Source organism: Odocoileus virginianus, chromosome 9 (genome assembly GCF_023699985.2).
Source record: "Odocoileus virginianus isolate 20LAN1187 ecotype Illinois chromosome 9, Ovbor_1.2, whole genome shotgun sequence".
Lineage (NCBI taxonomy): Eukaryota > Metazoa > Chordata > Mammalia > Artiodactyla > Cervidae > Odocoileus > Odocoileus virginianus.
This window is the reverse complement of record NC_069682.1, coordinates 57,329,209-57,355,360: the sequence shown is the minus strand read 5'-3', so window position 1 is coordinate 57,355,360 and position 26,152 is coordinate 57,329,209. Positions and strand designations below refer to the sequence as shown.

The 26,152-nt window shown below is 49.6% G+C and overlaps 2 protein-coding genes across 5 annotated transcripts in view; one reads left to right on the top strand and one right to left on the bottom strand.

Moving 5' to 3' along the window:
* The first annotated feature begins 45 nt into the window (after positions 1–45).
* Positions 46–11,103, top strand: PLAGL2 (PLAG1 like zinc finger 2). 2 transcript variants are annotated; one of them, XM_020915988.2, is made up of 3 exons: positions 46–149; positions 5,330–5,702; positions 9,052–11,103. In XM_020915988.2, exons 2-3 carry the CDS (start codon positions 5,443–5,445, stop codon positions 10,280–10,282), a joined length of 1,491 nt encoding a protein of 496 aa, XP_020771647.1. In that variant the 5' UTR covers positions 46–149; positions 5,330–5,442; the 3' UTR covers positions 10,283–11,103. The 2 variants fall into 2 exon arrangements, with proteins under 2 accessions (XP_020771647.1, XP_070328608.1); XM_070472507.1 differs by lacking the exon at positions 5,330–5,702 and having other exon boundaries at positions 49–149.
* Positions 11,104–20,298: 9,195 nt separating this feature from the next.
* Positions 20,299–26,152, bottom strand: part of TM9SF4 (transmembrane 9 superfamily member 4) — a 49,204-nt gene continuing 43,350 nt past the window's right edge. For all 3 annotated transcript variants that reach the window (XM_020916169.2, XM_020916168.2, XM_070472506.1), the window contains 4 exons: positions 25,700–25,763; positions 24,391–24,510; positions 23,548–23,637; positions 20,299–20,556 (listed from right to left, as the gene is read on the bottom strand). In XM_020916169.2, coding sequence (XP_020771828.1) covers positions 20,407–20,556; positions 23,548–23,637; positions 24,391–24,510; positions 25,700–25,763 — 424 coding nt within the window. In that variant the 3' untranslated portion in view covers positions 20,299–20,406. The remainder of the gene's footprint in view (positions 20,557–23,547; positions 23,638–24,390; positions 24,511–25,699; positions 25,764–26,152) is intronic.

Below are 26,152 nucleotides of genomic sequence, written 5' to 3'. Positions count from 1 at the left end.
CGGCACCGCCCCCTCCACGGCCCGAGCGCCCGCTCGCGAGGCTCCCACAATGCACCGCACAATGGCCCGACCGCCGCCACTACCGGGGCCTGAGCGGGCCTGGCGGAGCCCGAGCGCGGCCCGGCCCGCAGCGCGGGGCTCGGAGCGCGGTGAGTGCCGGCGGTGACCCCGGGGGACGGCGGGGAGCGGGGCGGGAGGCCGTCTCGCTGTGCCCGCGCGCCGGGCACCCGGAGCGGCAGCGCCCCTCATCGTGGGCCCGTCAGCGCGGTCGCCCACACCCCCGACCCGAGGCCCCCTCTACGCCAGCCCGGCCCAGATAGACCCCAGGGTGACCAGAACTCTCCTCGGACCCGTTACCTGGGTCTTGGGGATTCGAAGAAACCCTCTGGCCCACCCGAAACCGGGAGACTCAGCCCTGGAGGTCCCCTACTCCCGACCACCCCCCGCCCCCCCAGGCTCCCTGGAGACCCAGATAACGCGCAGCTGACCTTACCAGGGACCCGGGTCTGGGGGACGCAGATAAGCTGCACCTGCTCCCTCCCCTCAGACACGCCTACCCGGACCCACATAACCCCCTTTGCTGCTCCATATAGTCCGCTCTTTCCCCTCTGTTTCATTTCCCAGAACCACATAACCCCTTTTGAGGCTTCCCTCAAATATTTGGTTCTGGGGAACCCAGATGAGCTCTCCCATAGTTTCCTCCTTGGCGATCCTACTCCCAACCTCCAGACAGCTTCCACGCAGTTCCATTTGAGACTCTTGAAATTCAGGGAATTCGCCTTTTATCTTAGCCCCTTTAACCCTCCAGCCGGAGTACACCATCCGCAACCCGTCTCTCTTTCTTTGCGGTGGGTGTGGTGGCGGGGGTCTCTTTGGGATTCAGATAACTCGCCCCTCCCTCCCTCTCATTCCTGAGACCTCCTCCAGTCTTCTCCCTGAATTTCTGTCCCTTGTCTGGCAGCCGTCCACCCGCAGCCCTCGCAGTCCCGGGGCGTTTCATACCCCCTCCTCCCCGCCACGCAGTATGGTGGTCTAGAACTGCTCAGGAGCCAAGCTGTCCCCTGCAAATCCTGTCCCAGGCTGTGGCCCCGTCTTGGTGGGGAAAATGGACCTGCAAGGTGCAAGATAAGGGGATATTGGGTGTGGGGAGTTGGTACTTTAACCTATAAGTGTTCCTGTCTCCTGGCTTGTGTGTTTTCCCACCTGTCTGCCTGGGACTCGGAAAGAGCCTAGCCTGGGGTTTCTAACCCAGCCTCCCAAGGTGAAGCCACCGGATTCAGGTGGGAGTCTAATCAGGTTTCCTCTTGGTGAAAATGGGGCTGTTGTGAGTTGCAGCCATTTGCTCAAGACCTCCTTAGGAGTGGGAGTCATGGGGAATCAGATGAAATCGGGAATCAAAAGGACTCCAAAGAGGATCCATCTACACTAGAACTAGCAGCCCGGGAGTAAATCCAACCCCTGTTAATCCTGTTTGATGTCTCTTGGAATGATGCAAGCCATTGAGACTCTCCAGCCTCCCTGTAATTTAATTCTCTCACCACTGGGGAGTGTGTGTGTGTGGCGGGGAGTGGGGGGGTTGCGAGGCAGCTATACCCATTCCCCCCTTTCCTTCTCGCCCTTCTCCAGCCAGTCAGTGTATCTTTCCTTGCCCAGGTCAGGACTTTTTTTTTTTTTTTTTTTATCTCTATTTATAATTTCCCAGTTGCTATTTTGGGTTCTGCTTAGGGGAAGATTCTGTCCACCCCAAGGAAAGTTCCTGGGTGTGTTTCCTCCTCGGCAGGTGTTGAATTGAGTTCTTCAGATCCCCAAGTAGCTCTTGGGCAGGAGGGATAAAAGCTATTTTAGGGTAGTCACTGAAGTGGAGCTGTTAATCCTCTGTGGGTCTCTAGTTAAGAACACTTAGAGATTAACCCTTTCCTTGCTGCAGGGGGGCTATTTCTTAACAGTTTGGGGGGAGATTTGGGAGAATTCAACTCTGGCGAAGGTGGGAACATGCAACTCAATACAAAAGCAAAGATAATCGCTGCCTTTTGTTGGGTACTTAGTGCAAGCCAAGCCGAATGCTGAGCCCTTTGCATACCTGACTAAAATAATCCTTAAAACAAGCCTGTGAGGTAAGTATTTTTAGTTTTACAGATGAGGAAATAGGCTAATAATGGAGAAAGAACACAGTTTCTATAGAGATGATGTAACACGATAAAAACTATAGTTTCATCAGAGGGCAGCAGACATCATGGCACACAGCAGAGGACAGATAGATGAGGGACTAATCTGCCTCTTTTAAAGGCTTCCAAGAGGGCTGTAGAGAATTTTTAACTAGGAAGCCTTAATAATAGAAGAGATTCCTAAACTGAAGGAACTCAGGCCCAGGATATGGTGCTGGAGAAAGATAAAGTAAAGGGGGACTGGCTCTGGGGGATGTGCTGAGGGTTAATTGTGGGGGAAAAGAGGAAGGCTGCATTCTGGGGAGGTGTTGGGAAGGGAAGGAAACTCACTCTGAGGCTTGAGAAGTCACATTAAGGGAGAAAAAAAAACGTACTACTCAGGCCCTGTGCCGAAAAGGAGACACAATTTAGACCTCAGAGGCTGCATTGTTTGTATTCACACATATTATGTCAGATGTTTTAAGAGTGTTGTTTCACTGAATCTTCCATGAGAATATTGGTAGGTAAGAACTAATCTCTCTTTTAGAAATTGAGGAAACTGAGGTTCAGAGAAACAGACCTACCCATGGTTTCACAGTCAGTAAGTGGCAGCTCTTCTGATAGCAAGTCCAAGGTTCTTTCCACAATACCTCCCTCTTGAGATCAGGCGCCAGAAGGAATCTTAGGATGAAAATATACCGAGTTATACCAGTAACTGGGAGGGATTGATTGTGTTTGTTTTATGGGAACAGGTTCTGTCAGCTTCTACAGTTGTTAAGGTTAGAGTGTGAGACCAGAAGAACAGCTTTGAAAGAGAAGCAGGATTTTTTTTCGCAGTTTTGTGGAGAAGAAATCCGAAGAAATAGGCCTTCGGATAATGTGGGAGAGGCCCAGGAATCTTCCTGGATGAGAGGAGTTTGCAGACAAAGGACAGAGGGAGAAAAACTAGATTTCCTAAAGGATTCCTAAGGTAACACTAAAGCCAAAGCTCCCATATGTGCAGATCAGGGCAAGCACATGGCTGCTGCCTTCCTTCTTTGCTTCTATCAGTGCAACCTCGTGAGCTCTTCTTAGCCACCGCCAGCCTCTTTCCTAGAAGCCCATTACTCACTCTTTCAGTAGCAGCATACTAAACTGCTGTGTCTTGTTTGTGCTTGTTCAGGAGAACAGATGAGGTGGATGTGTGGGAGGTGGGGGACGTACTGTTCTCTTTCTGAGTTTGTGCGGAATTTCCAGGGCTAGGCTTCCCTCTCACGTCAGCCAAGTGATGCGACTTGCTTCCTTCCCTCTGGCTGCCATTCCTGGCTTTCCAGAGGCAGAGGTGCGTGATTTCACGTGTGGGGTGAGGGGGCAAAATTTGACTTTGAAGGTGGGGGAAATTCCCTCCAAACTAGATTTTCAAATTCGTGCTCGCTCTCTACCCAATTCCAAGCTGCCTAGTAATCACTGCTATTATAAACAGATAATTCCACCCTTTGGAAGAAGGGGGGACTTAAACAATAAAAGCCAGACGTCAGAGGCCTTTGAGGTTTATCGTGAAGTAGACAAATATGCCATGATTCGAAGGCTCAAGTGGGACTAGTTTTTAGTGTTAGCATGTGAGTCATGCAAAATGCAGCCACCTTTGTGCAGATCTTTCTAGGCACATCTCCACTCGTGATGGGGAAATTGTTTATCATATTACATTGCAGTGTTTCTTCAACAAGAGGAATGGTTCCTGAACAGGACGTAGCTCATGTTAATGATGAGCAAAGCTCTCTCGGGCATGAACCCGCTGATCCCATCATCTCGTTCATGGCCAGCCTGTTGGTTGAATGGTCACTGTAAGCAGCAGGTGCTAATGAGCTGAGCAAGCATTCTTTGGCCCACAGCTAGTTTGTGCAGTTGGAGCCCTCCCCAGATTCTTGTGGACAATCCCCACATACCCGTTTTGCTCCCTTCACATGGAAAAGCCTCATGACCAAATTTTGGCATGAGCTCTTCAAAGGAAATCCCCCTGTTGTAGCAAGTTACATTGAGGTTGGTAACCTGTTTGTGTGGTGAGCTTGTGAGTGTGAATGTGGGTCTGCTGTGTCCCTTTTGAGAATTAATGCCCTTTCTCTCTTCCTCTGAGTTGATGTCAGTAAAGAAGTTGTGTCACCTATGCTTACCTGCTCCCCCACAACCCAGTAGAAAGACTTCAAGATATGGTCTCCCCCTTTGGAACTCAGTTTAAACCAGAACTTCCTGAGTGTGTTAGCCTGTAGGAATCCACTGCATTCAGTGACTTATGTCCTCATCTAAAAGAAAGCTGAAAGTCCTTTTCTAGATGCTAGGTGTACGGAGATGAAAGAGACATGATCTGAGCGCTCAAAGTATCTTGAGTTTGGTGGTGGAATCTGAGTTCTAATGCAAGTATGTTACCTGTTCACAATGGAGACGTGCATGTGTTCCATGAGGGTCTGTAGGAGGGGCCGCTCAACACTTTGGTTATTGGACGGGCTTTGCTAAAGAAGTGTGGTTTGGGCCCTGAGACCAAGAGACCCAGAGTAGTGGTGGAGGGCAGGATGGGACCAGTACTGGTTTAGTGGAAATGCTGAGTCTGCTGTTGCCTCTTCAAATGAACCTCTTGATGTTGATGTACTGTTGAGAAACACATCTGGCACAGAGGCTGACTCTCCAGGGTGTAAATTTCCTAAGTAAAGGCTTCTTTCTCTTCTGATGCCTTTTGGGCATTTTATTGCTCCTTAGCACCTCCATGAGGAGGAGAATTGTAGAAAGTGAGGAGGAGGTAGGGTGAAGAGGAGGAGGAGGTGCTGCTGTCTAAATTTAGTGGAAAGGATGTAAAAGTGAAGTTGGAAGGAAAAGGGAGTTTAAGGCTTTTACTTCCTCTGATTATTCTGTTTCCTATTAGCCTAGTTGGTACTAGTAATAATGGTTACCATGTAGCACTTACTAGGTGCCCAGCCTTCTGCTGAATGCTTTATATTTATTATCTCATTTAACCCTCAAAAGGTTCTTATGATGTGGGAGATTATTAAGCCCATGTTGTAAATGAGGAAACAGCTCAGGGAAGTAAGTAATTGGCTGAAAGTCACATGGCTTCAAAGTGGAAGGGCTGGGATGGAACTGGGTCTCTGTCTGCCTCCAGAGCCCATGTTTTCATGGTATTGGGCTCCCTAACACCAGGTGTTCTGATGTTTCAGGTGAAGAGATTGTTTTCTGAAGGCTGCGTTGGAGGCTGTGACAGAGCACAGAGCCCTGTGGAGCTGATGGGGAGGCTTTCTCAATAACATGGCCCTTCGCCATTAGCCTTGCCATGACCACATTTTTCACCAGCGTCCCCCCCTGGATTCAAGATGCAAAGCAGGAGGAGGAAGTGGGCTGGAAACTAGTGCCCCGGCCTCGGGGCCGGGAGGCGGAGAGTCAAGTGAAGTGCCAATGTGAAATCTCGGGGACACCCTTCTCAAATGGGGAGAAGCTGAGGCCTCACAGCCTCCCCCATCCAGAACAGAGACCGTATAGCTGCCCTCAGCTGCACTGTGGCAAGGCTTTTGCCTCCAAGTACAAACTGTATAGGTAGGTGACGCTCCCATACCTCTTCCTGGCCTGAGATTCCCAGGGATAAAGCCAGAGCAACTCCACTGAGTGTGGGGCTTTATCTGTGGCAGAAGAGTAGAGGTTAATTTGTCTCATAAGTGTATCCTAAATGTCAACCATTTGAGGTCACTCACTGAAAAATAATGGTGGTATTTTTTATTCAAACACTAGACTTGGATGGGTACAATATCAGATAGCCATGAACAGACTAGATTGAGGTGTTTTTTTTTTTTTTTTTCAATATAGGCTTACCTCATTTTATTGCACTTCACAGATACTGCATTTTTTTTCCCCACAAACTGAAGTTTTGTGGCAACTTTCAGTGAAGAAAGTTGGCCCAGTTTTTCAACTTTCCAACAGCATTTGCTCACTTCATGTCTCTGTGAAGCATTTTGGTAGTTCTCACAATATTTCAAACCCTCCACCATCAAAAAGTTTACAGCTTGCTGAAGGCTCAGATGATGACTAGCACTTTTTAGCAATAAGGTTTTTTTTTTTTTAAATAAATTTTTTAAAAGGTGATATGGACTGTTCTTTTAAAGTCTTTACTGAATTTGTTACAACATTGCCTCTGTTCTTTTATGGTTTGGTTTTTTGGCCAAGAGGCTCATGGATTCCTAGCTCCCAATCAAACCTGCACCCCCTGCATTGGAAGGCGAAGCCCTAACCACTGGACCACGAGGAAAGTCCCCAGTAAAGTATTTTTAATTAAATCTATACATTGTTTTTTTAGACATAATGCTATTGCACACTTAATAGGCCACAATATAGTATAAACATAACTTTTATATGCACTAGGAAACCAAAAAATTCATGTGACTCCTATTACTGTGACGTTCACTTTGTTGCAATGGGCTGGCATCAAACCTGCAATATCTCCAAGGTATGCCTGTGCTACTTTCCCTACCTGTGTCAGGTAATGGTGAGAGTATTAGCCCCAAATTAGGCATCAGCCTTAGAAGTTTAAAAAGAAGAGGAGACCCTCTGGTCCAATCTGTAAATTGTAAAGTGCAGGCTCAGAGTGGAGAAGTTAACTTACCCAAGATTGTATTGCTCACATGATTACTTATGTCTCTGTAGAGTCCCTGGTGTCCTCTGGGTTAGAAGATTTCCTGAAACTTGTAAGCTCAAGAACCCCTATCCAAAGTGAAATGGAATGTGAAAGCCCTGGTGTAAAGCAGATATGACAGAGCAGCTTTGAAGGGAGCAGGGCCTACTCAGAAGTAATTTTGATTTTATCCTTGCCTTTCCATCAGAGGACCATGAACATGCCCTTTACCAGTGATGCAGACTGCCTGATGCACAGTCATTCATCCCTTGACTATCATTTATTGAGCTCCTGTCACATGCTGGGCACAGTGTTCAGTGATAGGAACAGACAGTTCCTGTCAGTGAGCCAGGTGCAGGGGTGGGGGTGGGGGCTGTTGCTGACCCTCCTTGAGTTTACTGTCTCAGTAGCAGGGACAGACAGCACACGAGTAAATACGTGAACAAGATGACCACAGAAAGTCTCTAGTTCCTTGTCTGGAAAACAGTTGATAGGAAGGAACTAAAATAGGTAACAGGGTTGTATGTGACTAGGATTGCCCTCGTGACAGTTCTGTGGTCCTCAGGAATGCCTCGGTTCTGTGTGTTCCTGTGTTTTATGTGATATCAGTTGGGGGTGTCCTCGTAGACTTTTCTAGTGGCAGTCTGAGTGTCAGTGGGAGGCTCCAGGAAAGGTCCTGGGCCAGGAGACAAGAGCCTTGACTCCGCCCAGAGTCACTGTAGAATTTTAGGCAAATTACTAAACCTCTTTGGGCCTTAGTTTTCTCAGATTCAAAATGAGGGAAATAGACTGTGGATCACTTAGCATCTTCTTTTCATATGTTACCATGCCACTTACGTCACAGGAGATTAATAGTAACCTTTATAGGTGTGAGCAGTCACAAGAACATGAGGGTAATGGGTATGATTGATACCTTCTAGGTAGAAAGAATCACTGGGTGCTGTGCTAGAGACAGCAGTGGCATATCTAAGTGAATCCAGGTCTCGAGAAGGTCTGGGTTTAAATGCATTGTCTGCCACTTACTGACTGGTGGGTGGGGCTGTCCTGTGCGTCAGCTTCTTATGTAGAACACAGGGTTAATGACACAGCTCACACAGAGCTTGTAAACGATGGGACCTCAAAGTCTTGCTGAGTTGATTCTTGAATACCGTGGAGCTTTGGATTGTAGTTCCTGGATTCAGAGCTGGTTTCCAGCCAGATAGGAGCAGAAGCAGGTAAACCAAGGGGCACTGAGGTCCCATATCACAAACACATCTTTTGAAACATTTAAATGCTTTACGTGGCAAACAGTTTAAATGGTACAAATGGACATGCAGTGAAAAATAAATTGTCACACTTGAAGCCGCTGTTCTCTTCAAAGGCAACCATTGGGGTCAGTTCTTTGTGTATCCCTCTTGAGACATTCAAACATGTATTCCCTTCCTTTTTTATTTTCACAGGGGATTGTGTTACGTACACCATACTGAACTTCCTTTTTTGACTTGGCTCACTGTTTCTTGGGAGATTGTTCCAGATCAGGAAGTTTAGATATATTTCATTTTCCCTTTATTGTGTCATTTAAATTTTTATAAATACACTTTTTGTTGCAAAGGAAATACATTCACGTAATTCAAAATTCAAAAGGTATACAATGAAAATTCTTCATCACACCCAGAAAAGCTGCCCTTTCTTCTCCCTGTGGGTAGCCAATGTTAGTTTCTTATGTATCCTTTCAGAAATATTTTAAGCTCATATGAGCAAACATGCATAAATTTTCTCTCTTTTTCCAATGCATAGTACCATTCCATAGGCACTATTCTGTCTCATAGCTTTTTCCCACTTTATCTAGGAGCTTGTTACCTGTTGTATATATAAAGCTGTCATTATTTTTAAAAGTTAAGGAGGGAATTCCCTGTCGGTTCAGTGGTTAGGACTTCACACTTTCACTGCTATGGGGCTGGGTTCCATCCCTGGTCAGAGAACTAAGATCCCACAATGCTGCACAGCCAAAAAAAAAGTCATTTTTATGGACTTAGAATTACTTATTTAGCCAGTTCCCTACTGATGGACATTTAGATTGTTCCTGATATTTTTGCTACTGAATTCAATGCTGCAGAGAATAGCAGCACATGTGGTTTTGCAGGTGGTAGAGGATATAATGTAGTTGGCATGGCGTTCCATTCCATCGCATGCCTCTACCATAGTTTTTGTGTCTAGTTGCCTGTTAGTGCACAACTCTGTTGTCTAGCCAGCCCTTATGATCTCCTTTCTTTCTTCTCTGTCCTCCATCCCTACCTGCAGGCACATGGCCACCCACTCAGCCCAGAAACCCCACCAGTGCATGTACTGCGATAAGATGTTTCACCGCAAGGATCATCTGCGGAACCACCTGCAGACCCATGACCCCAACAAGGAGGCCCTCCACTGTTCTGAGTGCGGTAAGAATTACAATACGAAGCTGGGCTACCGGCGCCATCTGGCCATGCATGCCGCCAGCAGTGGCGACCTCAGCTGCAAGGTGTGCCTGCAGACCTTCGAGAGTACCCAGGCCCTGCTGGAGCACCTGAAGGCCCACTCACGCCGGGTAGCAGGTGGTGCCAAGGAGAAGAAGCACCCCTGTGACCACTGTGACCGGCGGTTCTATACTCGTAAGGACGTGCGGCGGCACCTGGTGGTCCACACAGGCCGGAAGGACTTCCTGTGCCAGTACTGTGCGCAGCGTTTCGGCCGCAAAGACCACCTGACGCGTCATGTCAAGAAGAGCCACTCGCAAGAGCTGCTCAAGATCAAGACGGAGCCGGTGGACATGCTTGGCCTGCTCAGCTGCAGCTCCGCAGTCAGCGTGAAGGAGGAGCTGAGCCCCGTGCTCTGCGTGGCCTCCCGGGACGTGGTGGGGGCCAAGGCCTTCCCTGGCATGTTGCCCATGGGCATGTATGGTGCCCACATCCCTGCCATGCCCAGTGCGGGCGTGCCACACTCCCTGGTGCACAACACGCTGCCCATGGGCATGAGCTACCCTCTGGAATCCTCACCTATCTCTTCTCCAGCTCAGCTTCCTCCAAAATACCAGCTTGGATCTACCTCATACTTGCCCGACAAATTGCCCAAAGTGGAGGTGGATAGTTTTCTGGCGGAGCTTCCTGGAAGCCTGTCTCTCTCATCCGCTGAACCCCAGCCCACCTCACCTCAGCCGGCGGCAGCTGCGGCCCTCCTAGATGAAGCACTGCTCACCAAGAGCCCCGCCAACCTCTCTGAGGCTCTCTGCGCTGCTAATGTGGACTTCTCCCACTTACTGGGCTTTCTTCCTCTCAACCTGCCCCCATGTAACCCACCTGGGGCCACAGGAGGCCTGGTCATGGGCTACTCCCAGGCTGAGGCTCAGCCCCTGCTCACCACTTTGCAAGCTCAGCCTCAAGATTCCCCAGGGGCTGGGGGACCACTGAACTTTGGGCCACTGCACTCCTTGCCACCTGTCTTCACCTCTGGCCTGAGCACCACAACCCTGCCTCGTTTCCACCAGGCATTCCAGTAGCCACAAGGAGGCCCTCAGCTCAGTCCCGGCTCTGTCAGGGAGCCTCAGTACCTGTCCCATCTGCATCCCCCATGAAGGCAGCTGAGCTTTCAGAGCTGGGTTCAGAAAGAAACAATCCCAGCATCTGTATGGAGCACTTGGTCTGGGGGCTCAAGCTCCAGGATTAGTTCCGGGAGGAATCTTGAGCCCTAACCCCATGAAAAGATGTCATACAATAGGACTTCAGGTATTTTTACTTTTTTTTTTTTTAAAATCTGAATCGGGAGCCACACCTAGCCTTCTCCTTCTCCAAAGCATCGGAACCTCCTTCTCTTTGAAGAAGGGAGAGGTCTCTTGAAGACACAGAGGGTTTTACTTCGGATGACCTCGAGAGAAGTAGCCCAAGAAGCCCGTCTTCTGGTCCCAGCCTGCAGACCCCACAGCAGTTGGTCAGGCCCTCCTGCAGAGGGTCCATCGCCTGCTTCCAGTCATCAGGCAGGGGGGAGGCCTCTGCCTGCTCCCCGTTACCTCCATCCCTCCTGTCCCAACGTCTCCATTTTCAGTCAGTGTTTTCCAGCAACGGTACCGTTTACACAGTCGCTTCAGACACACCATTTCACCTCCCTTGCTGAGCTGTTAGCCTTAGAATGATTGCAGTGAACATTGTTTACACACCGTGAATCCATTCCCACCAGTCCATTCCAGTTGGCACCAGCCAGAACCACTTGGTACCTGGTGTTAACTGGAGCCCTGTTTACAAGGCGGAGTCGGGTCCCGACTTCTCTTCATTTGAGGTCACATTTTTCCCCTGTGGGGAAATAAACTGACTTTGGACTGCTTCAGTCTCTGCCATCTTCCATGACTGTGTCTGTTCTTGCCTTCCTTGGCAGAGTCCACAGGAGACAGGCAAGAAGATTGGAGCAGTTTTCTCACAGGTCTGCAATTCTGTTTTTCTTCAAGTACATCATGACCCCCTCATCCTCCTTTTGAACTGGAGAGAGGGGAAGAAATGAAAGGCATGCCCACTTCCACCCCCCCTGCCCCCCCCCCCATTCCTTAATCCCTTCCCTGAATATCATGAGTTGTTATTGGTCTTGGAAGGAGGGATTCGGGTTCTAGGCTGGTGTGGATAGCAAAGGAGAGGGTGTGAGCCTCTCATATGTCTCTCCTGCCTGTCCCTTTTTCAGGAAGTTGTGGGATTGTTGGAAGAAGAGTTTTCAGAAAGTTAGGACTGGGCAGATAATTGAGTCCTAATCATCATTGTATCATGTATGGGGGGTATACATCATGTATGGGATGTATCATGGGAGGTAAACATCATTGCATCCCATACCAAACTTTTTTCTTCTCCACAGTGTTCCTCCTCTCTCTTCCACTTTGCAGTCCCTCTGGACTCAAGGCCACTGTGCATAGGCTTCTGTGCTCTCCATCAAAGAATTTCGACCTCCTTGTGGCCCCTCTCACTTTTGCCCTCAGTACTCAGCAAGTTTTCTTGCAATAAATGATTAATTCTTTTGACTTGTGGGGCTCCCTTGCTGCAGACAGCACAGCTTTTGCCCAGCTGAACCTCACCCCTGCTTCATCTCAGTTCTGCATGGGCTTCATTCTTCCCACTCGTGGAAGGGAGGCCACTCAGGGACCACCAGTGTGGGGCCCTCTTGAGACACTTCCACTCTGATTCAGAAACACACTTCTACCTCTTTACTGTTAACTCCTACAGATGGCAGCCAGCAGTTTCTGGGCACTTCTCTTAGCAGGTGCCTCATACTGGCTTCTGGCTTCTTCACTAGGGTTTCAGGACAGACTCCCAAGGAACCGCCTCAGCCTCTTCCCAGTTCTCCCCGTCCCCCTCCTGTCTGGAAATCACTTTGGTTTATCATCAGGAACTGAGCAGGTCCAAGACCCACGCTTCTGCTTCAATGCAGGCCAGTACTCTTTCTTTGAGGTGAAAGCCTTAAAATGTAGCTTCCTGGCCCTTGATTGGAAGCAATGTGGAATGAATAAACATGTTTTCATTTAGGCAGGCTAGCTTGGGATAACTTTTTTTTTTAAAAAAAAGACAAAACCAGATATAAAGATGTCTGGCAAGATTAGAATCAGACTAGGTGATTTGCTTCTAAAAATTAGCTTCAGTGAGTCCCAGGGACTAATTAAGGTTTACTTTTAAAAGCGTCCACCTTGGTACGCAGCCACCTTGTGCATGCTATGCATGTTATTGGGACTCGTATATAGGAAATGTAAGTGAGGACCCAATCGGGACTCAGCGCCACCATTGTCCTTGTCGTCTCTGACCTCCATCACTAGACCCAGCAACCCTCAGCCCTCGTTGCCACCTTTTCTGCACCTTTTGTTTGCAGAGGTAGAGGGGCCTCTGGCTATGGAATATAAAGTCTTGGACTGTGAGAGGAGTCCCTTCTCTGTGCCTGCTCTTTCCTGCCCCTTCCTTGAATTCTCTCCCCCATTAGTGATGCTGGGAAACTCATAGGACAGGCAAAGCAACTTTAAAACCTTGTAACTTGGGGCCTTGCCCCTTCTCCCCTCTTCCTTTCAGGCCTGTTCCTCCTGTTCTTCCTTCAATGCCCTTCCCACCCACAAAGGATTTTCCTATCACTGTGAACTTTGCTGGTGTAGAGGAACATCTGCCTTCACCTTTTTTTTTTTTTTTTTGGACTGTAGATACCCAGCAATTTCTTAAACCTCCCTTTCCAAAAAAAAAAAGAAAAAAAAAAAAAAGTCCTTATTAACCTGTTGTTCAAAGGATAAGAACAGCTTTATCCTCCTCAGTACCAAACCCACTTCAGTACCCTTACTGAGGCCATGAGAGCCTAGGGGTTTCTGCCCAGGACAGGAGCCATGGCATGTTGGCAGAGACCAAACAGGGACCAGGAAAAGGGGTGATGTCCCCTTCCCTACCGCTTCCAACCTCTGTCAGCGATGAGCTGCCCTGAACAGTGGCAGGCACCTCCCCCTCTGCACAGAAGCTAGTCAGGGTTGAGTGCAGTCCTGGGGGGCCAGGGGGTAGCATGCCAGCTGGGTCAGTTCAGAGGATCTGCACATCTTGAGAGAGGGGAGAGGAACAATGAGTTTTTTTCCCATAACCTTTTATAAATGGCATTTTGTTCATGGAAATCCGGGAAGCAGGTGTGATTTCTTTTTTGCTCGTAGATATTGTCTTAAGTTGAACTTCTACTGCCCTAAACTTGACCCTAGTAGCCCTTTAAGTCCCTATGCCTCCTCCTTTTTGGTAGCTGTTTTCTCCAGCCCCCCCTCCATCTCCCCTCTTATCTAGGAGCTATTTTTAAGCATGACTTTTTTAACAGTTTATATTGTACAGGATCAATATTTTGCTTTTTAACAAGGATATTTATGTAATAAACTTTGCCTTAGGCGGGTGTTGGCCAGAAAAGTCCAGATTCCTCTGGGATCCCACCCTGGCCTCTCCTGGAGCTCTGAACCTGCTGTGGAAGGAACTGGCTGTGACCTCACCACTGGAAAGTAGGGTCTGTGGCGAGGGAAAGGGGTGTATTGCTTCTGACAGGAGGAGGATCCACCATGGTAATCAAGTGCCTGTGTGGAGGGGTTTGAAAAGAAATGTTCTAGTTCAATTTCTTCAGATGTTCGCCTACTTTCTTAGCGGATTCTCCCCGTAATGCAGCTCTCCAGCTCTCACCATTTGGCACTGGAACTCCTGAAACATCACTTCTCATACACCCCCCTCCCTCTCTCCCAGTGGTCAAGGCTTTGGAGCCACTCTTTCGTAATACCAGATTATTTAAAGAGAAAAATACAAGACAAAACCTAGCACTTTGTAAACACAGTGAATAACCTCGGGAGTATTTTTGGCTTTATATAAAACAAGGTTTTTAATTGTAAAATATAAGTGCCATTAGAAAATGCACAAGGCCTATCTTTGTTAAAGTAGATTTTTCAATGTTTTACAGAATTACATTTTCAAAAAAAGTTTTTATAATGAAGTTGTTTATTAAAAACTTCTGAATGATGTGTTTGGAAGTTGTGAACCTGTCTCATTGGGAAGGGGTTGGATAGAACCTGAGAAATAACTGGAGCCTAGACATTGTTAGCATCCAAGGGGATGGTAGGTATAATAGAGCAGACAGTAAGAACCCTTAGTATTATCTCCTACAAATGCTGTACTTTGGAATGAAAAATCTTTGAGGTAAGTGGCATCATGCCATCACTTAATAATCTTGGATGCAAGAATCAAAAAATGAACTCAATGAAATTTCATATCACTGCAAATGCCAGATGGAATGCAGTCTTGAGGTTAGTATTGGTTCAGCAACTGGGACATGGTAGGCCTTAGCATTCCTGTTTCTGCCATATCTTGTGCAGTTGTGACCATCCTCGGGACCTTCCATGTGGCTTGTCCCTTTATCAAAGCATGCTGCCATGATTGCAGTCATTCTCACACAGTGCTGACCAGGAATGGAAAGGGACCCTCTTCTCTAAGGAGAGAGGAGTCCTTTTATTCACAGAAGCCCTGTAAGCATCTTCTGTCTCATTGGCCTTGATGGTGTTCTGTGCCATCCCCAAGCCAGTCACTGTAGACCAGTGGTGACAAGACTAAGCCAAGGGGATGAGTGTTTTCTCAAAGAACTTTGGCATACTGTTAGAATGAGGAATGGATGCTGGTTGTCCAAGAAAAAAATGTCATCCATGGCTCAAGGTGCACAGCTGGTCAGTGACAGAGCTAGGACCTGACCTTGGCCACACTTGTGCCTACCCATTTGGTTCAGACAGATTCTTGAAAGGAGGCATGGCTTCACCTGATGTTGCTTGGCCAGTCCAGCAAAGGCAGTCATCACTCTTCTGAGCCCCATCTCTTGTACTGAGTGAGATCCTCCCATCCAGGGCTCAGACTGAGCTTGCTTTTCTGTGGTCTGGAGCCACTGTCCATAGCGAAGCAGTGCAAATCACTCCAGTCCAGCCCAAGACTTTATGGGGCATTCCATGTGACTGTGTGTTAACAGGTGTTTTATGTTCAAAGGCAGTGGGCTGGCCCTTCTCTTCAGCCTGTTGACTTGAGTAACTCCACCCCAATGGGTCAGTCCTTTGCTAGGGCCCCAAAGACATCCACTTTGCCCTCCAGGAGCTGCATTCCTGGGAGTGGGTCTGGCAGCTCAAAGCTGTCTTTTCCATTGGATAGGAAGAAGCTGAAGGCTTTCTGGAGGAGGTGGCAAGGACTTCCAGGTGAGGGGGTGGAGTATTAGGTGTTCTGACCACCATGGGCCACAAGTTGGGGAGCTGAGATAACAGGATGGCAGGCATGTGCAAGATTAGGGTTGCAGAAGGTGGTCCACCCAGGCTCTTACTATCCAGGCACGGGCCCTGCACTTCAGACTACAGTTCACATTTGTAAAACGGAACAGAACAAGGGGTAGCCCCCGGGTCTAAGAGGAGGCAAAGCAATGTTCATCCCACCAGCCCATGGGGATCCAGCTCTTGGAGGGAAACCAGGCAGAGACCCACTTGCTCCCTGGTTGGCTGCATCTGAGAACTTCTCTTGTCCCTGATTCTTCCACTTCAACCTCGTTTCTTTCTTTTTCCACAAATATTTTGAGCACCTCCATGTGCCCAACAATTACTATACAAGTTTCAGTCAGGTCAGAGACCGAAGGATACCTCTTGAGTCCTTTGCATTTGCCTGAGTAATTTATCCTCTGCAAAGCTCCCCGGAGGGCACAGTAGTGTGGGCACCGAGCAACTCCCACCTGTCCACCGCAGGTGGAAAATTACTGCTTGGCATGGTGGCTCTGATGGAAGGTTCTATACGTCTGTGATCTGAGTCCCTGTTGAGAGCTGTTCTTTGCTTGCTACACCCCTCCACATCACCTCCTTTCCACCCCGACTCCTAGTTCTGTCTGGGTGCCTGCAGTCGCAGCCATCTGCCCTTCCACCGGGTCCCTCGCCCCTTATTAGCTAGGGAACCCTTGTGAATCACATCCGAAAAGGGGTGGGGGCCCAAGGGGGGTGGGGCGAGCCCCGTAGAAGACCGCGCGTCTCTTCCTCCTGGAAGAGGTCTGCTGGGGTCGCCGCCAGCCGCCCAGCCGTCCGTTTCGCGGAATCCGCAGCGTCGCCCCTGCGCCCCTCCAGGCTCGAGGCAGGTTTTGGCGGACGAGGTTTCGGGGGGCCTGGAAACCGCCGCGCGCAGGGTCCCCGCGTCTGGGGCCCGAGAGGCTGGGAGACGCGGGTACCCAAGACCCCACAGCCCGCCCTGGGGCCGCCCCGCCTGTGCAGGAGCGCCAGGAGGAGGCCTCCGCGGCCACTGACCTGAGCCCGGAAAACCGGCCTTGTCGGGAGGGCGCCCCAGCAACCTGTCGCACAGAAGGGTGGGGGGCTCGAGCTGGGGCCGGCGGGAAGGCCGAGGAAGTGACGACTGAGAAGGGCGCCATCTTCATGGAGGAGGCGGAGGGTGGGGGGCGTGGGGAAGCAGCGGTGGGAGAGTGGGTGAAGGTGGCGGAGAAGCTGGAGGGGGAAGAGAAGCTAGAGTTGGGAGCGGAGGCGCCGGAAGGCCTGGGGCCCCTGAACTTGGTGGCCCAGGTGTGGACCCTCTGGAAGCCGTCAAGTGGGGAGCAGGAGGCCCTGAGTACCCAGGCGGACAGGGCCTACCTATGGCTGGAGCGCAGCTGCACCTGGTCCCAAGGAGCTGCATCATCCAGAATATTTCTGGCTCTGGGTCACTGCCTTCCTGAGAGGCTAGAGGCCACCATTACAAAGACATAAGGAAACTGGGTTGGTAAATATGTTCACTGTCTTGATTGTAGTAATTCATGGTGTGTGTATATATGTCAAAACATGAGACTTCCCTGGTGAGCAAGTGGTTAAGACTCTGTGCTTCCACTGCAAGGGGTTGCAAGTTTGATCCCTAGTTGGGGAACTACGATCCCACATGCCACACAGCATGATCAAATATGTATGTATCAACAACCTATCAAGTTGTGTAGTTTCTGTCAACTAAAAATATAAACATAAACAGTCTTTTAAAAAGGCAGCTATAGTAGTGGTTGGAACAGGTTTTGGAAGCTGGCTTCTTCAATTGAGTACTACTACAGCTCTCACCTGCCGTGGGATGGCTCAGCAGTCTACCTGAACTACTGGGGCTTGTAACCTCTTCTGTAAAAGGAGACTAATAACAGAACATGCCTCAGAGGATCATATTCAAGATTAAATGAGCTAACACATGGAAAGTGTCCACAGTGTCTGGAACACAGGAAGTATCCCATGAACGGCAACCAGCATTAAGACTGGGTGGACCTAACAGGCAACTGTTTTAGTTTGCTGTGCATCCCTTACTGTGGTGAATCGTTTCCTTATCACCCATTCCACGTGACTTTGATGAGCAGAAATTCACAGTATCCAGTATCCTTGGAGTATGCAGCCTGTTAATAGTACTCAGTCCCCCTAGATGTAGTGATTGGTCCAAGATGTACAAACAGTAATCCCAGCTGGGCCCCTCAGAGACCTTTCCTGGGATTTATCTATGTTGAATATACTAACATAATGGGAAGTCTTTTTCTTCTGGGCTTTCTTAACTGGCTAATGTAGGCCGTGGGCTTCCCTGGTGGCTCGGATGGTAAAGAATCTGCCTGCAATGCAGGAGACCTGGGTTTGATTCCTGGGTTGGGAAGATCCCCTGGAGGAGTGCACAGCAAGCCACTCCAGTATTCCTGCCTGGAGAATCCCCATGGACAGAGGAGCCTGGTGGGCTATGATCCATGGGGTCACAAAGAGTCGGACGCGACTGAATGACTAAGCACAGCACAATGTAGGTGTAGACTGATCTATGCCATGCTGTCCCGGCCTTCCACAGAGGAAGGAAGACTGTTGACAATGGGATAAAAATGGTACAGAGAAAAGCAGAGTGGTGACAGGGAGAATCTTAAGGCTATCCTCTCCCCTGGATCTATCCAGACCTGAAGCCAAACCACTCTCTTCCTTGATGACTTATGAGCTAATCAATCCTTGGGGCTTTGGACAGTGTGACCTGTTTCTACTGTCTGACACTGAAGGAGTTTTACATGACAGGTGAAGTGAGAGAGCAGCAAACTATTAGAGCTGGGAATCCTTTAAAAACCAGATCTCACTGCTACCAAAGCTCACATGTATTTGCCATTTCCTACCTGGGGGACCAGAGGGGTGTGCTGAGGATTCAGCCCCAGAGGGGCTGGGCAGGTGGGAGAGGCTTTGAACATGCACCAGGCAGGGCAGCAGAAAGCCTGATAGGAGACTGAGCTTTAAGGGAAACCATTCAGCTCAACCCGCTGGGGGAAATCTGTGTCACCTCTGACCTGTAACCCTTGTGAGAGAGTCAAGAGACATGACAACAGGACAATGACATATTTATTTACAACTGGACCAAAAAAAGGTATACAGGCATCTTTTAATTAAAAAAAATGATGATGATTAAAAAAGTCAGAAAAATTGATGTCTGAACTGTTTATGAGGAGTCTGTTTACCCACTCCCCCTGAAAAGAGAATCTCTTAGGGAAAAAAATTCAAGATGTGAATGAACAAGACCCCAATTTCATACTCTACTGCTTGGGTTCCCTTTCCTCCAACCTGATTCTTGGTGGACGCCGCTTGGTACTGCGGAGTCACTGAGGCAAGGTTGAGAAGATCACTGGTTTGACTGGTGGAGCTGGTGAGGGCTGCTGGGAGAATCTGAGGGTGAAGGTGAGGGGAGTATGTTCCTAGCTTAGCCAGCATCCTGAACCTTGTCTTGTGGTGGGGGTCCTAATGGGGCTGGAGCAGGGTGAGCGGCTGCTACTTAAACCCTACCCCCAGGGTGTGTTTGGTCTCTTGCAACTTGAGAGCAAAGGTCTGTGACAGGCATGGGGAAGGGCAGGGGTTAGGAAGAAGGGGTGCTGATGAAGAAGTCAGGCATTCGTGTCAGCTCCTCTTTCTAACTTAGGCTCCTTGCTTCTTCCTGGGACTCGGGGAAGGAATGACACAACTTATTTTCCACCTTCCTTCCTGCAAGTAGTGTTCGGGGTGTTCCCCAAAGGAGGCAAGAGCTCAGACAGGAAATGGAGAGGCGGGGTCTGGCTAAAAGAGCTGTGTGTGGGCACAGAGGCTGGGGGATGTCAGGGAGAGAATGCCTCTTCCCAGCCATCTAAAGAGGACATCTGAGGTCTCCAGGCCTGCCCTGGAAGCGGGCAAGGAGAGGGCCTCCCACCAGCACACACTGCCAAGAGCAGCACACCGCCCCACCCCAACCCAGGAAGGGGCTGAGGAGCAATCTGAGGGGTGAGGACCCTCATCCAGACAGACACATGAATGCTTGGTTTGGCTCTGGAAGTACTTGGCCCCAGATCCAGGGTTTCTTGGCACAAAAGACAGTTCATTGCAAGTCTCTCCTCTGGTCCAGCAAACTCCCGCTGCTCTGAACAGGGGCGATTCCTGCTTTCCTGGGGTACTTGGCGCCCAGTACTTCTGGGGGATTTCCTTGGCTCAACCAAGATCTGGGCTTGCTCCCAGTGACAAGATGACCAGAGGCCTGGTGGGGAGCCCCGCTTTGAGCAGCCCTGGGAGGAGGCTAGGGAGGAAGGAATAGGGAGGGGAAGGGGCTGGAAGAGGCTAGTTGGCACTGAGGATGCGAGTCCGGGCTGAGCTGTGCTTTGTCGCGGCATCAATGGCGAGGACGGGCAGCGAGAGGCTCAGAAACCTCCCTGAAGCCCTGGCGTTTCCTCTTCCAGTTAGTCGTGGGGTAGCCAACAGCCCTGAGGAACTGAGGTGGAGAGAGTGACCAGAACCCAGTGTCTTGCTGGATTTATCCATCCTGGATCCATTTGTTAAAAAAAACTAAGGGAAAAAAACCCCAAACCAAAAATACACCTGAATAAACAGGTCCAAGAGTTCCTGCTGGAGGGAACTTCCTTAGCACTGAAGAAAAACAACCCACAAAAAACTCATCCCCCATAGAACTGCAATAAGATGATGAAGAAAAATGCAAGATTTATCTACAGGCCTTCCCGCCCCCCACGCAGCCCCGGGATCCAGGAACACTGTGCCAGGAGTTACATTCCAAACGAGCAGGAGTTGTTTTATTTTACGTGCCTGCAGTTCCCTGTGCGGGGCGGCTTCCTGTCCGTGGATGGAGTGGGCCAGACCGTGGTCCACCCCCATCAGTCTATCTTCACAGCAGCGTAGATCTTGCGGACAAACATGTAGGCTGCATAGAAGCCGATGGTGCCCGTGAGGAGCCAGAAGGACAGGACCATGAGGGCCGTGTAGCCAAAGTAGAGGAGAGAGGGAATGAATTCGACGATGTCCAGCTGGGGCACAAACGGGGAGAGAAGGGGGACACTCTCAGTGCCAGCCTGCTGTGGCCAACCAGGTGTCCCCTGACTTTCGCCCAGACCTCGTGGGCAGGTAGTGAGGGGCAGGTGGGGCGCACAGCCAGGGTGAACCTTCATTAGCACCAGGGCCTGTGCTCCGCCTTGGATGCTCACACATCCAAATGGTGGGTTATTAACCCATTTTATAGAGGAGCTGGGATTTGAACCTGGAGTCAGAGGGCTAGGAGCCCAAGGCCCAAATCCACTGACTAGGCCATTCCTTGTCAGGGTAGGAGTCTTCCTGGGGAAGGGCCTGGGAGCTCACTGGGAGATGGAGCTGACCTCAGGGCCCACTGCCAGAATGACGAAGGCAGGGAAGGCCACAGCTGTCACTGCCCCACCCTCCAGTCCCCAGAACAGTGCAGTGAGACTCGCAGATGGCGGGAGCACAGAAGTCGGGGGAGGAGAGAGGTGTTCACAGCTCCTGACTTTAGGACCAGAGAATCACCATGAGCCTGTCTCAGCCTATGGCGCTCTCCACCTGAACGTGCTCTGTCGCTTTTGTTACCATCTCCCAGGGAGTCATGGGGAGTTGATCCTGGAGCATCTGAACTCCTTAGCAGAGTTCTCAGACCTGGGCAGGGATGCCAGGTAATCTGTCATGTGGTGGGCTTTGCTGCACCAAGTGGAGCTAATCTGGGACCTTGCTATCAAGACCTGCCTGCCCACCAGGGCCTGAGTGGGGCCTGTTCCAGGGCTCGTGGGCAGACACATGGTCACAAAATGCCAGGAGTCCAAGGGTCTCTGTTTGAGACCATCTCCCTGAAGTCAAATGGCCACAAATTGGGGGATGAAGGCCATGTTTTCCAGCTCAACCACCCATCTCTTTTTTATGAGCTTTCTTGTGGCTGATGGTGGGGTGAAGGTGATAGGGGGAACAGAGTAGTGGTAAATCCAGTGGTAAAACTAGAAAAGGAATGAGGCAAAAAGGCGGTGCTGGAAAGTTCCTTAGAGTTCAGACAGGACAAGGCCATCATGGTTCAGACAAGGCTCTCAGTCTGGCTTTAGAGCAGAGGAGAAAGCCTTGGGCAGAAGCAGGAAGGGCAGGAGGCTGAGATGTGACCATTGTGTAGGAAGCTATGGAAGCAGGCTTCGCTTGCCCAACACTGGCTCTTGTCTTCCTGTTTTCTGGGGTCTTGGGTACCCACTCCCTACTCTGTGGTCCTGCTGGAGCTGTCAGTCCAGGACAAAGCCTAAGCTAGTCAATCAGAGCACACCGTCCTACTGGACATGAGGAATAGTGAGGGGTGTCACATAACCTGGGCCAATGAGCATCTTCCCTGGGACTGAGAACATGAGGACAGAGGAAACACTTTCTTTTATCTCTAGGGCTGCAAAGCTGAGAAGAGACTCTACGGCTGCTACTGGCCATCCTTCTACTTTGTGAAAAGATACTACCTGCAGACTGAAGCCAAGAAAACACACACAGAGCTGAGGTATAAACACAGAGCCCTGACATCACTTAAGCTGCTGGATCTAACCAAGCCTGAAGCTGCCCTTCAACTTCTTATTAAAGTTACATAAGCTAAAACATTTTCCTTTTTTGCTTAAGCCAATTGGAACTGGGTTTTGGTCACTTTCCATTCAGAAGAGTTTATGATAAATAGGGGCTGTAGAGAAGGGAAATTAGATTTGTTTTGCAGGATTCCAGGAATAAGATTGGTCTGAAGATGGAATTTACAGCGAGGCAGATTTCAGTGTGAATCAACGAAGACCTTAATAATGACAGGAGCTATCTAAAGAGAATGGGAGCATCAGGAGGGAATGCCCTCAGTGCTAAAGCAGGGGTCAGCAAGCTTCTTAAAGGGACAGATTATATTGGGTTGGCTAAAAAGTTCATTCAGCTTTTTCTATAGATAGTATGGAAAAACCCGATCGAACTTTGTGGCCAAGCCAACAGCTGAGGCAACGTGGTCTCTGTCAAAACTACAATACTCTGCCACTGTAGTGTAAAAACAGCCTGGACAACATGTAAATGAATGACCGCCAATAAAACTGTTTACAGCAACAGGCCTGCAGGCCCATAGGCCACCACTGACTGACTCCTTAGCAAGGTGATCCTTTGTTGGGATTGTTGGAGAAGGGGCCAGTCAGGGAACCGGAGGCAGGGGTGGAACTGCACTCAAATATCTGGATAGTCCTTCCAACCTGATGTTTTGGGAAAGGGAATTCTAACCTTCACTTGGTTAGCCTATGGCTCTAGTTTAGTTTCAAAATATAGCTTGGTTATAAGCAGAGGACTTCTTGCTTTGGAAACTCAAAATACAGTGGGTAAGATCATCTTCAGTGTAAGTCCCGGAGGTGACACGGGGTCCACCAAAACAACTCTCAGACTCCCCTCAGTGGCCCATCTGATTTCTGTTATGCGTACATCTACCAAACCTGGTGTGGGGATCTGTTTGGACTCTTAAGCTAACCTTTGGGGACCGTGAGCTCTGTGAGTACAGCTGAGCTCCTCAATCTGAGTGCTAAAGGCTACTTTAGCAATTTCTGTTCTTATCTCTTTAACTCTTCTCATTTACATTTATTCTTTCATGTTATTGTTCTTTTTACCCCGTCTTCTTTTCTTTTTTCTCCCCCCCTTTTTTTTTCCTCCCTGTCTTCTTGAAGTGAACACTGTTATTACCTTACTTCCTCTTAAAAGTACTGTAAGGTGATACACTTCCTTTTAGCTCTGCTTTTGTCATCTCATAGGTTCTCTGGACAACATTCTCACTGTCGTTTATCCTGAAGGCTTTTGTCACCCAAACATATTCTCTTTCCAAAGAGATTCTGTTCTAAGAGCAGGAACAATTCTAGAATGACCCTGGTCCTCCCCATTCTTGGTAGAAAAGTTTAAGATTTGGACACTAGAGGCTTTTCCCCAGCGCCCCCTCTCTACAGCCCTGCCCTAAAAGGGCAAAGCATCTCCCTCATGCAGGGTGGTACCTTGTTAACAAAATAAAAGATGGCATAGACCAGGACGTAGAATGCAGATCCACCAGAGACTAGGAAATTCCTCCACCACCAGCGGTAATCCTGAGGAGGAAACAGAGGAGGGTCACTGCTGTCTCCAGGCAGAATCTCTTCCCCAAGTTTCACAGTTGCCTGAGGAGCTTAAAGTCCCTGTATAAGGATGGTAATATTTGGGGTCATGTGAAGGTTTTATGCCTTGACTGTGATGGTGGTTACACGACTGCATGCATTTCTAAAAATTTACACAACTATAGACTAAACAGGGTGAACATTACTGTTAATAAGTTACATCTCAATTTAAAAAATCAACAAGAAAAGAACAGTATTAACATTAGCATTTCGGAGCAAACGTTCACCACAGGCCACGTCCTGTTCTAGGTGCTTACTGTGAATCAGCTCAGAGTTCATGCAGCAGCCCTCTGCGTTAGGTCTGGAAGGCACACAGAGGTTAAATGACTGCCCAAGAACTACTGGAGGAGCCAGGGTTTCAGCCCAGGCTGTCTGTCTCAGAGCCCTGGCTTTGCTCGCTCTGCTAAGAGCTAGCCCCCAGATGGAGGGCTGGTTACCCAAACGACGCCAGCTGTTGAAGAAATCCCTACTGGAGTGGACTCAGTACTCACCAGTACTGTCATGAGGTCGTGGCAACCTCCACCCATGAGTCTACAGCTGAACAAATGGAAGCTCGGCAAGGGGAAGTGATGCACTTCCCCAAGGCCTCAGAAGATGTGGGACCACGTGGGAAACCCAGTTTCCCTGACCCATTCGATGCTGGCCCCAGCTCCCCCTACCCCCAAGTGCTGGCCACATTCCCCTCACCTCTGCACACAGCTGGAAGTACACCATGACGATGCTGATCTGTGAACAGGACACCACCAGGATGATAAAGACGAGGAACAGGAAGCCAAAAAGGTAATAGAACTGATTCTCCCAGATTGCCTGCAGATACATCAGAGCCGGCCTTCAGTGAGCCCGCCCCCTGCCCCTGCAGTCCCTGCCTGTGCTCGGGAACTCCATCCTTCAGTCTGGACTGGCAGGAATGGAGAACCATCATGACCACTGGGGCCTGTGGTCCTGGTTTGTGCCTGGCCTGGTCTCTCCTCTCTGGAGCAGAGGGTGAGCCAGGCTGTCCCGAGGGAGGGGCTGGGGCATGGCTGATCCTACCATGGGTGGGCCCTGGCCTGAACTCAGCAGCTTATGGAAAATAACAAATCCCACCCCAATCAAAATTACACAGCAGCCACCACTACCTGGGGTGGCTCACCATATGCCAGGCACAGTGCTACATGCTTTACGCACACAACTCCACATGTCAGCCTATGAAAGGGTGGCCTTTTACAGTGAAGGAGTCAAGGTTCAGAGAGGTCAGTGACTGGCCTGGGGTCACACAAACAGAACAGAGGTGGCCCCCTGGGCAGGCAGCCAACCTGTCCCAGGCAGGGCTGGGTGGGCGAGGGGGTATCAGCTGGAAGAGCTGGGCCACTCCAAAGGTGCGGTTGCTTGTCCAGCACCGATTTAGGGCAAAGCCCTCTCTGTGTGCTGGACACTGAGCTGGGTCAGCTGGCCTTAGATGGCTCTGAAGAACCCTTCTGCCAGCTTTCATCTGGGCAGGCCTGAGAGAGGAGCAGTCATCATTAAAATAGCAGCTATGAGTTAAGAAGCATTTCCTGAATGTCAAGCACTGTGCCTTTTACAGACATTATCATGTTCAAGCCTCATGAAGATCCTGAGAATTAAGCATCATTTCCCACATTTTCCTAGCAGTTCTGAGTAACTGAGATAGGTAAAGACATGTGCAGACCCAGAAATCAAAGCAGATGCAACAATGCTATTAATAAAGGTGGTGACTAATGGCAATATTGCTAACACAGCCAAAGCAGCTTCTAGAAATTCACTGAGGCCCTCCCACGCCAGACCCTGTACACATGGCACATCTCACTTCACCTTCCAAGCTGTTGCGAGAGGCAGGACTGTTACTGTATTTTAGGATGAAGAATGGGGACTAAAAGAGGTTAAAATTTCTGTCTGAAATTTCATAGACAGTAGGTGGCAGAGCACCTGAGCAGGGGGGTGGGGACAAGGCTGGTGCGGGTGAAGGTGAGGGGTGGGAGCAGGTAGCAGTACTCACACTGAAGATGAAGAAAAGCTCGATGAACATGGCACCAAAGGGCAGGATCCCAGCCATTAGAATACTGCAGAGAACGGGAGGGTTAACACTGCTGGGAGACCTGGGCCACTGGAAGCTTCAGGCTCCCTCCTGAGCCAGTGAGAATGAGCGCGCTAACACAGTGGGGTAGGTCTAGTGTTTCTGGCATGCTTTTGTACCACTACATTCAAGAAGTATGCACCACTCTCCCCATTTATAGATGGGAAAACTGAAGTACAGAGAAGGGGCGTGACTTGCCCAAGGTCCTATAGGTAGTTGTAACCTGTCACCCTGCACCTTTCCACCCCATCCCTGCCTGGCCAACACCTAGCCTGGCTACAACTGGGTCCTATCTTGGAGTGAAGCTGAGCTCTTATCAAGTCTACTAGAGTCAGCCACGGTGCAGCCCCTGCCTGGGAGAGTACCCTCGTCCAC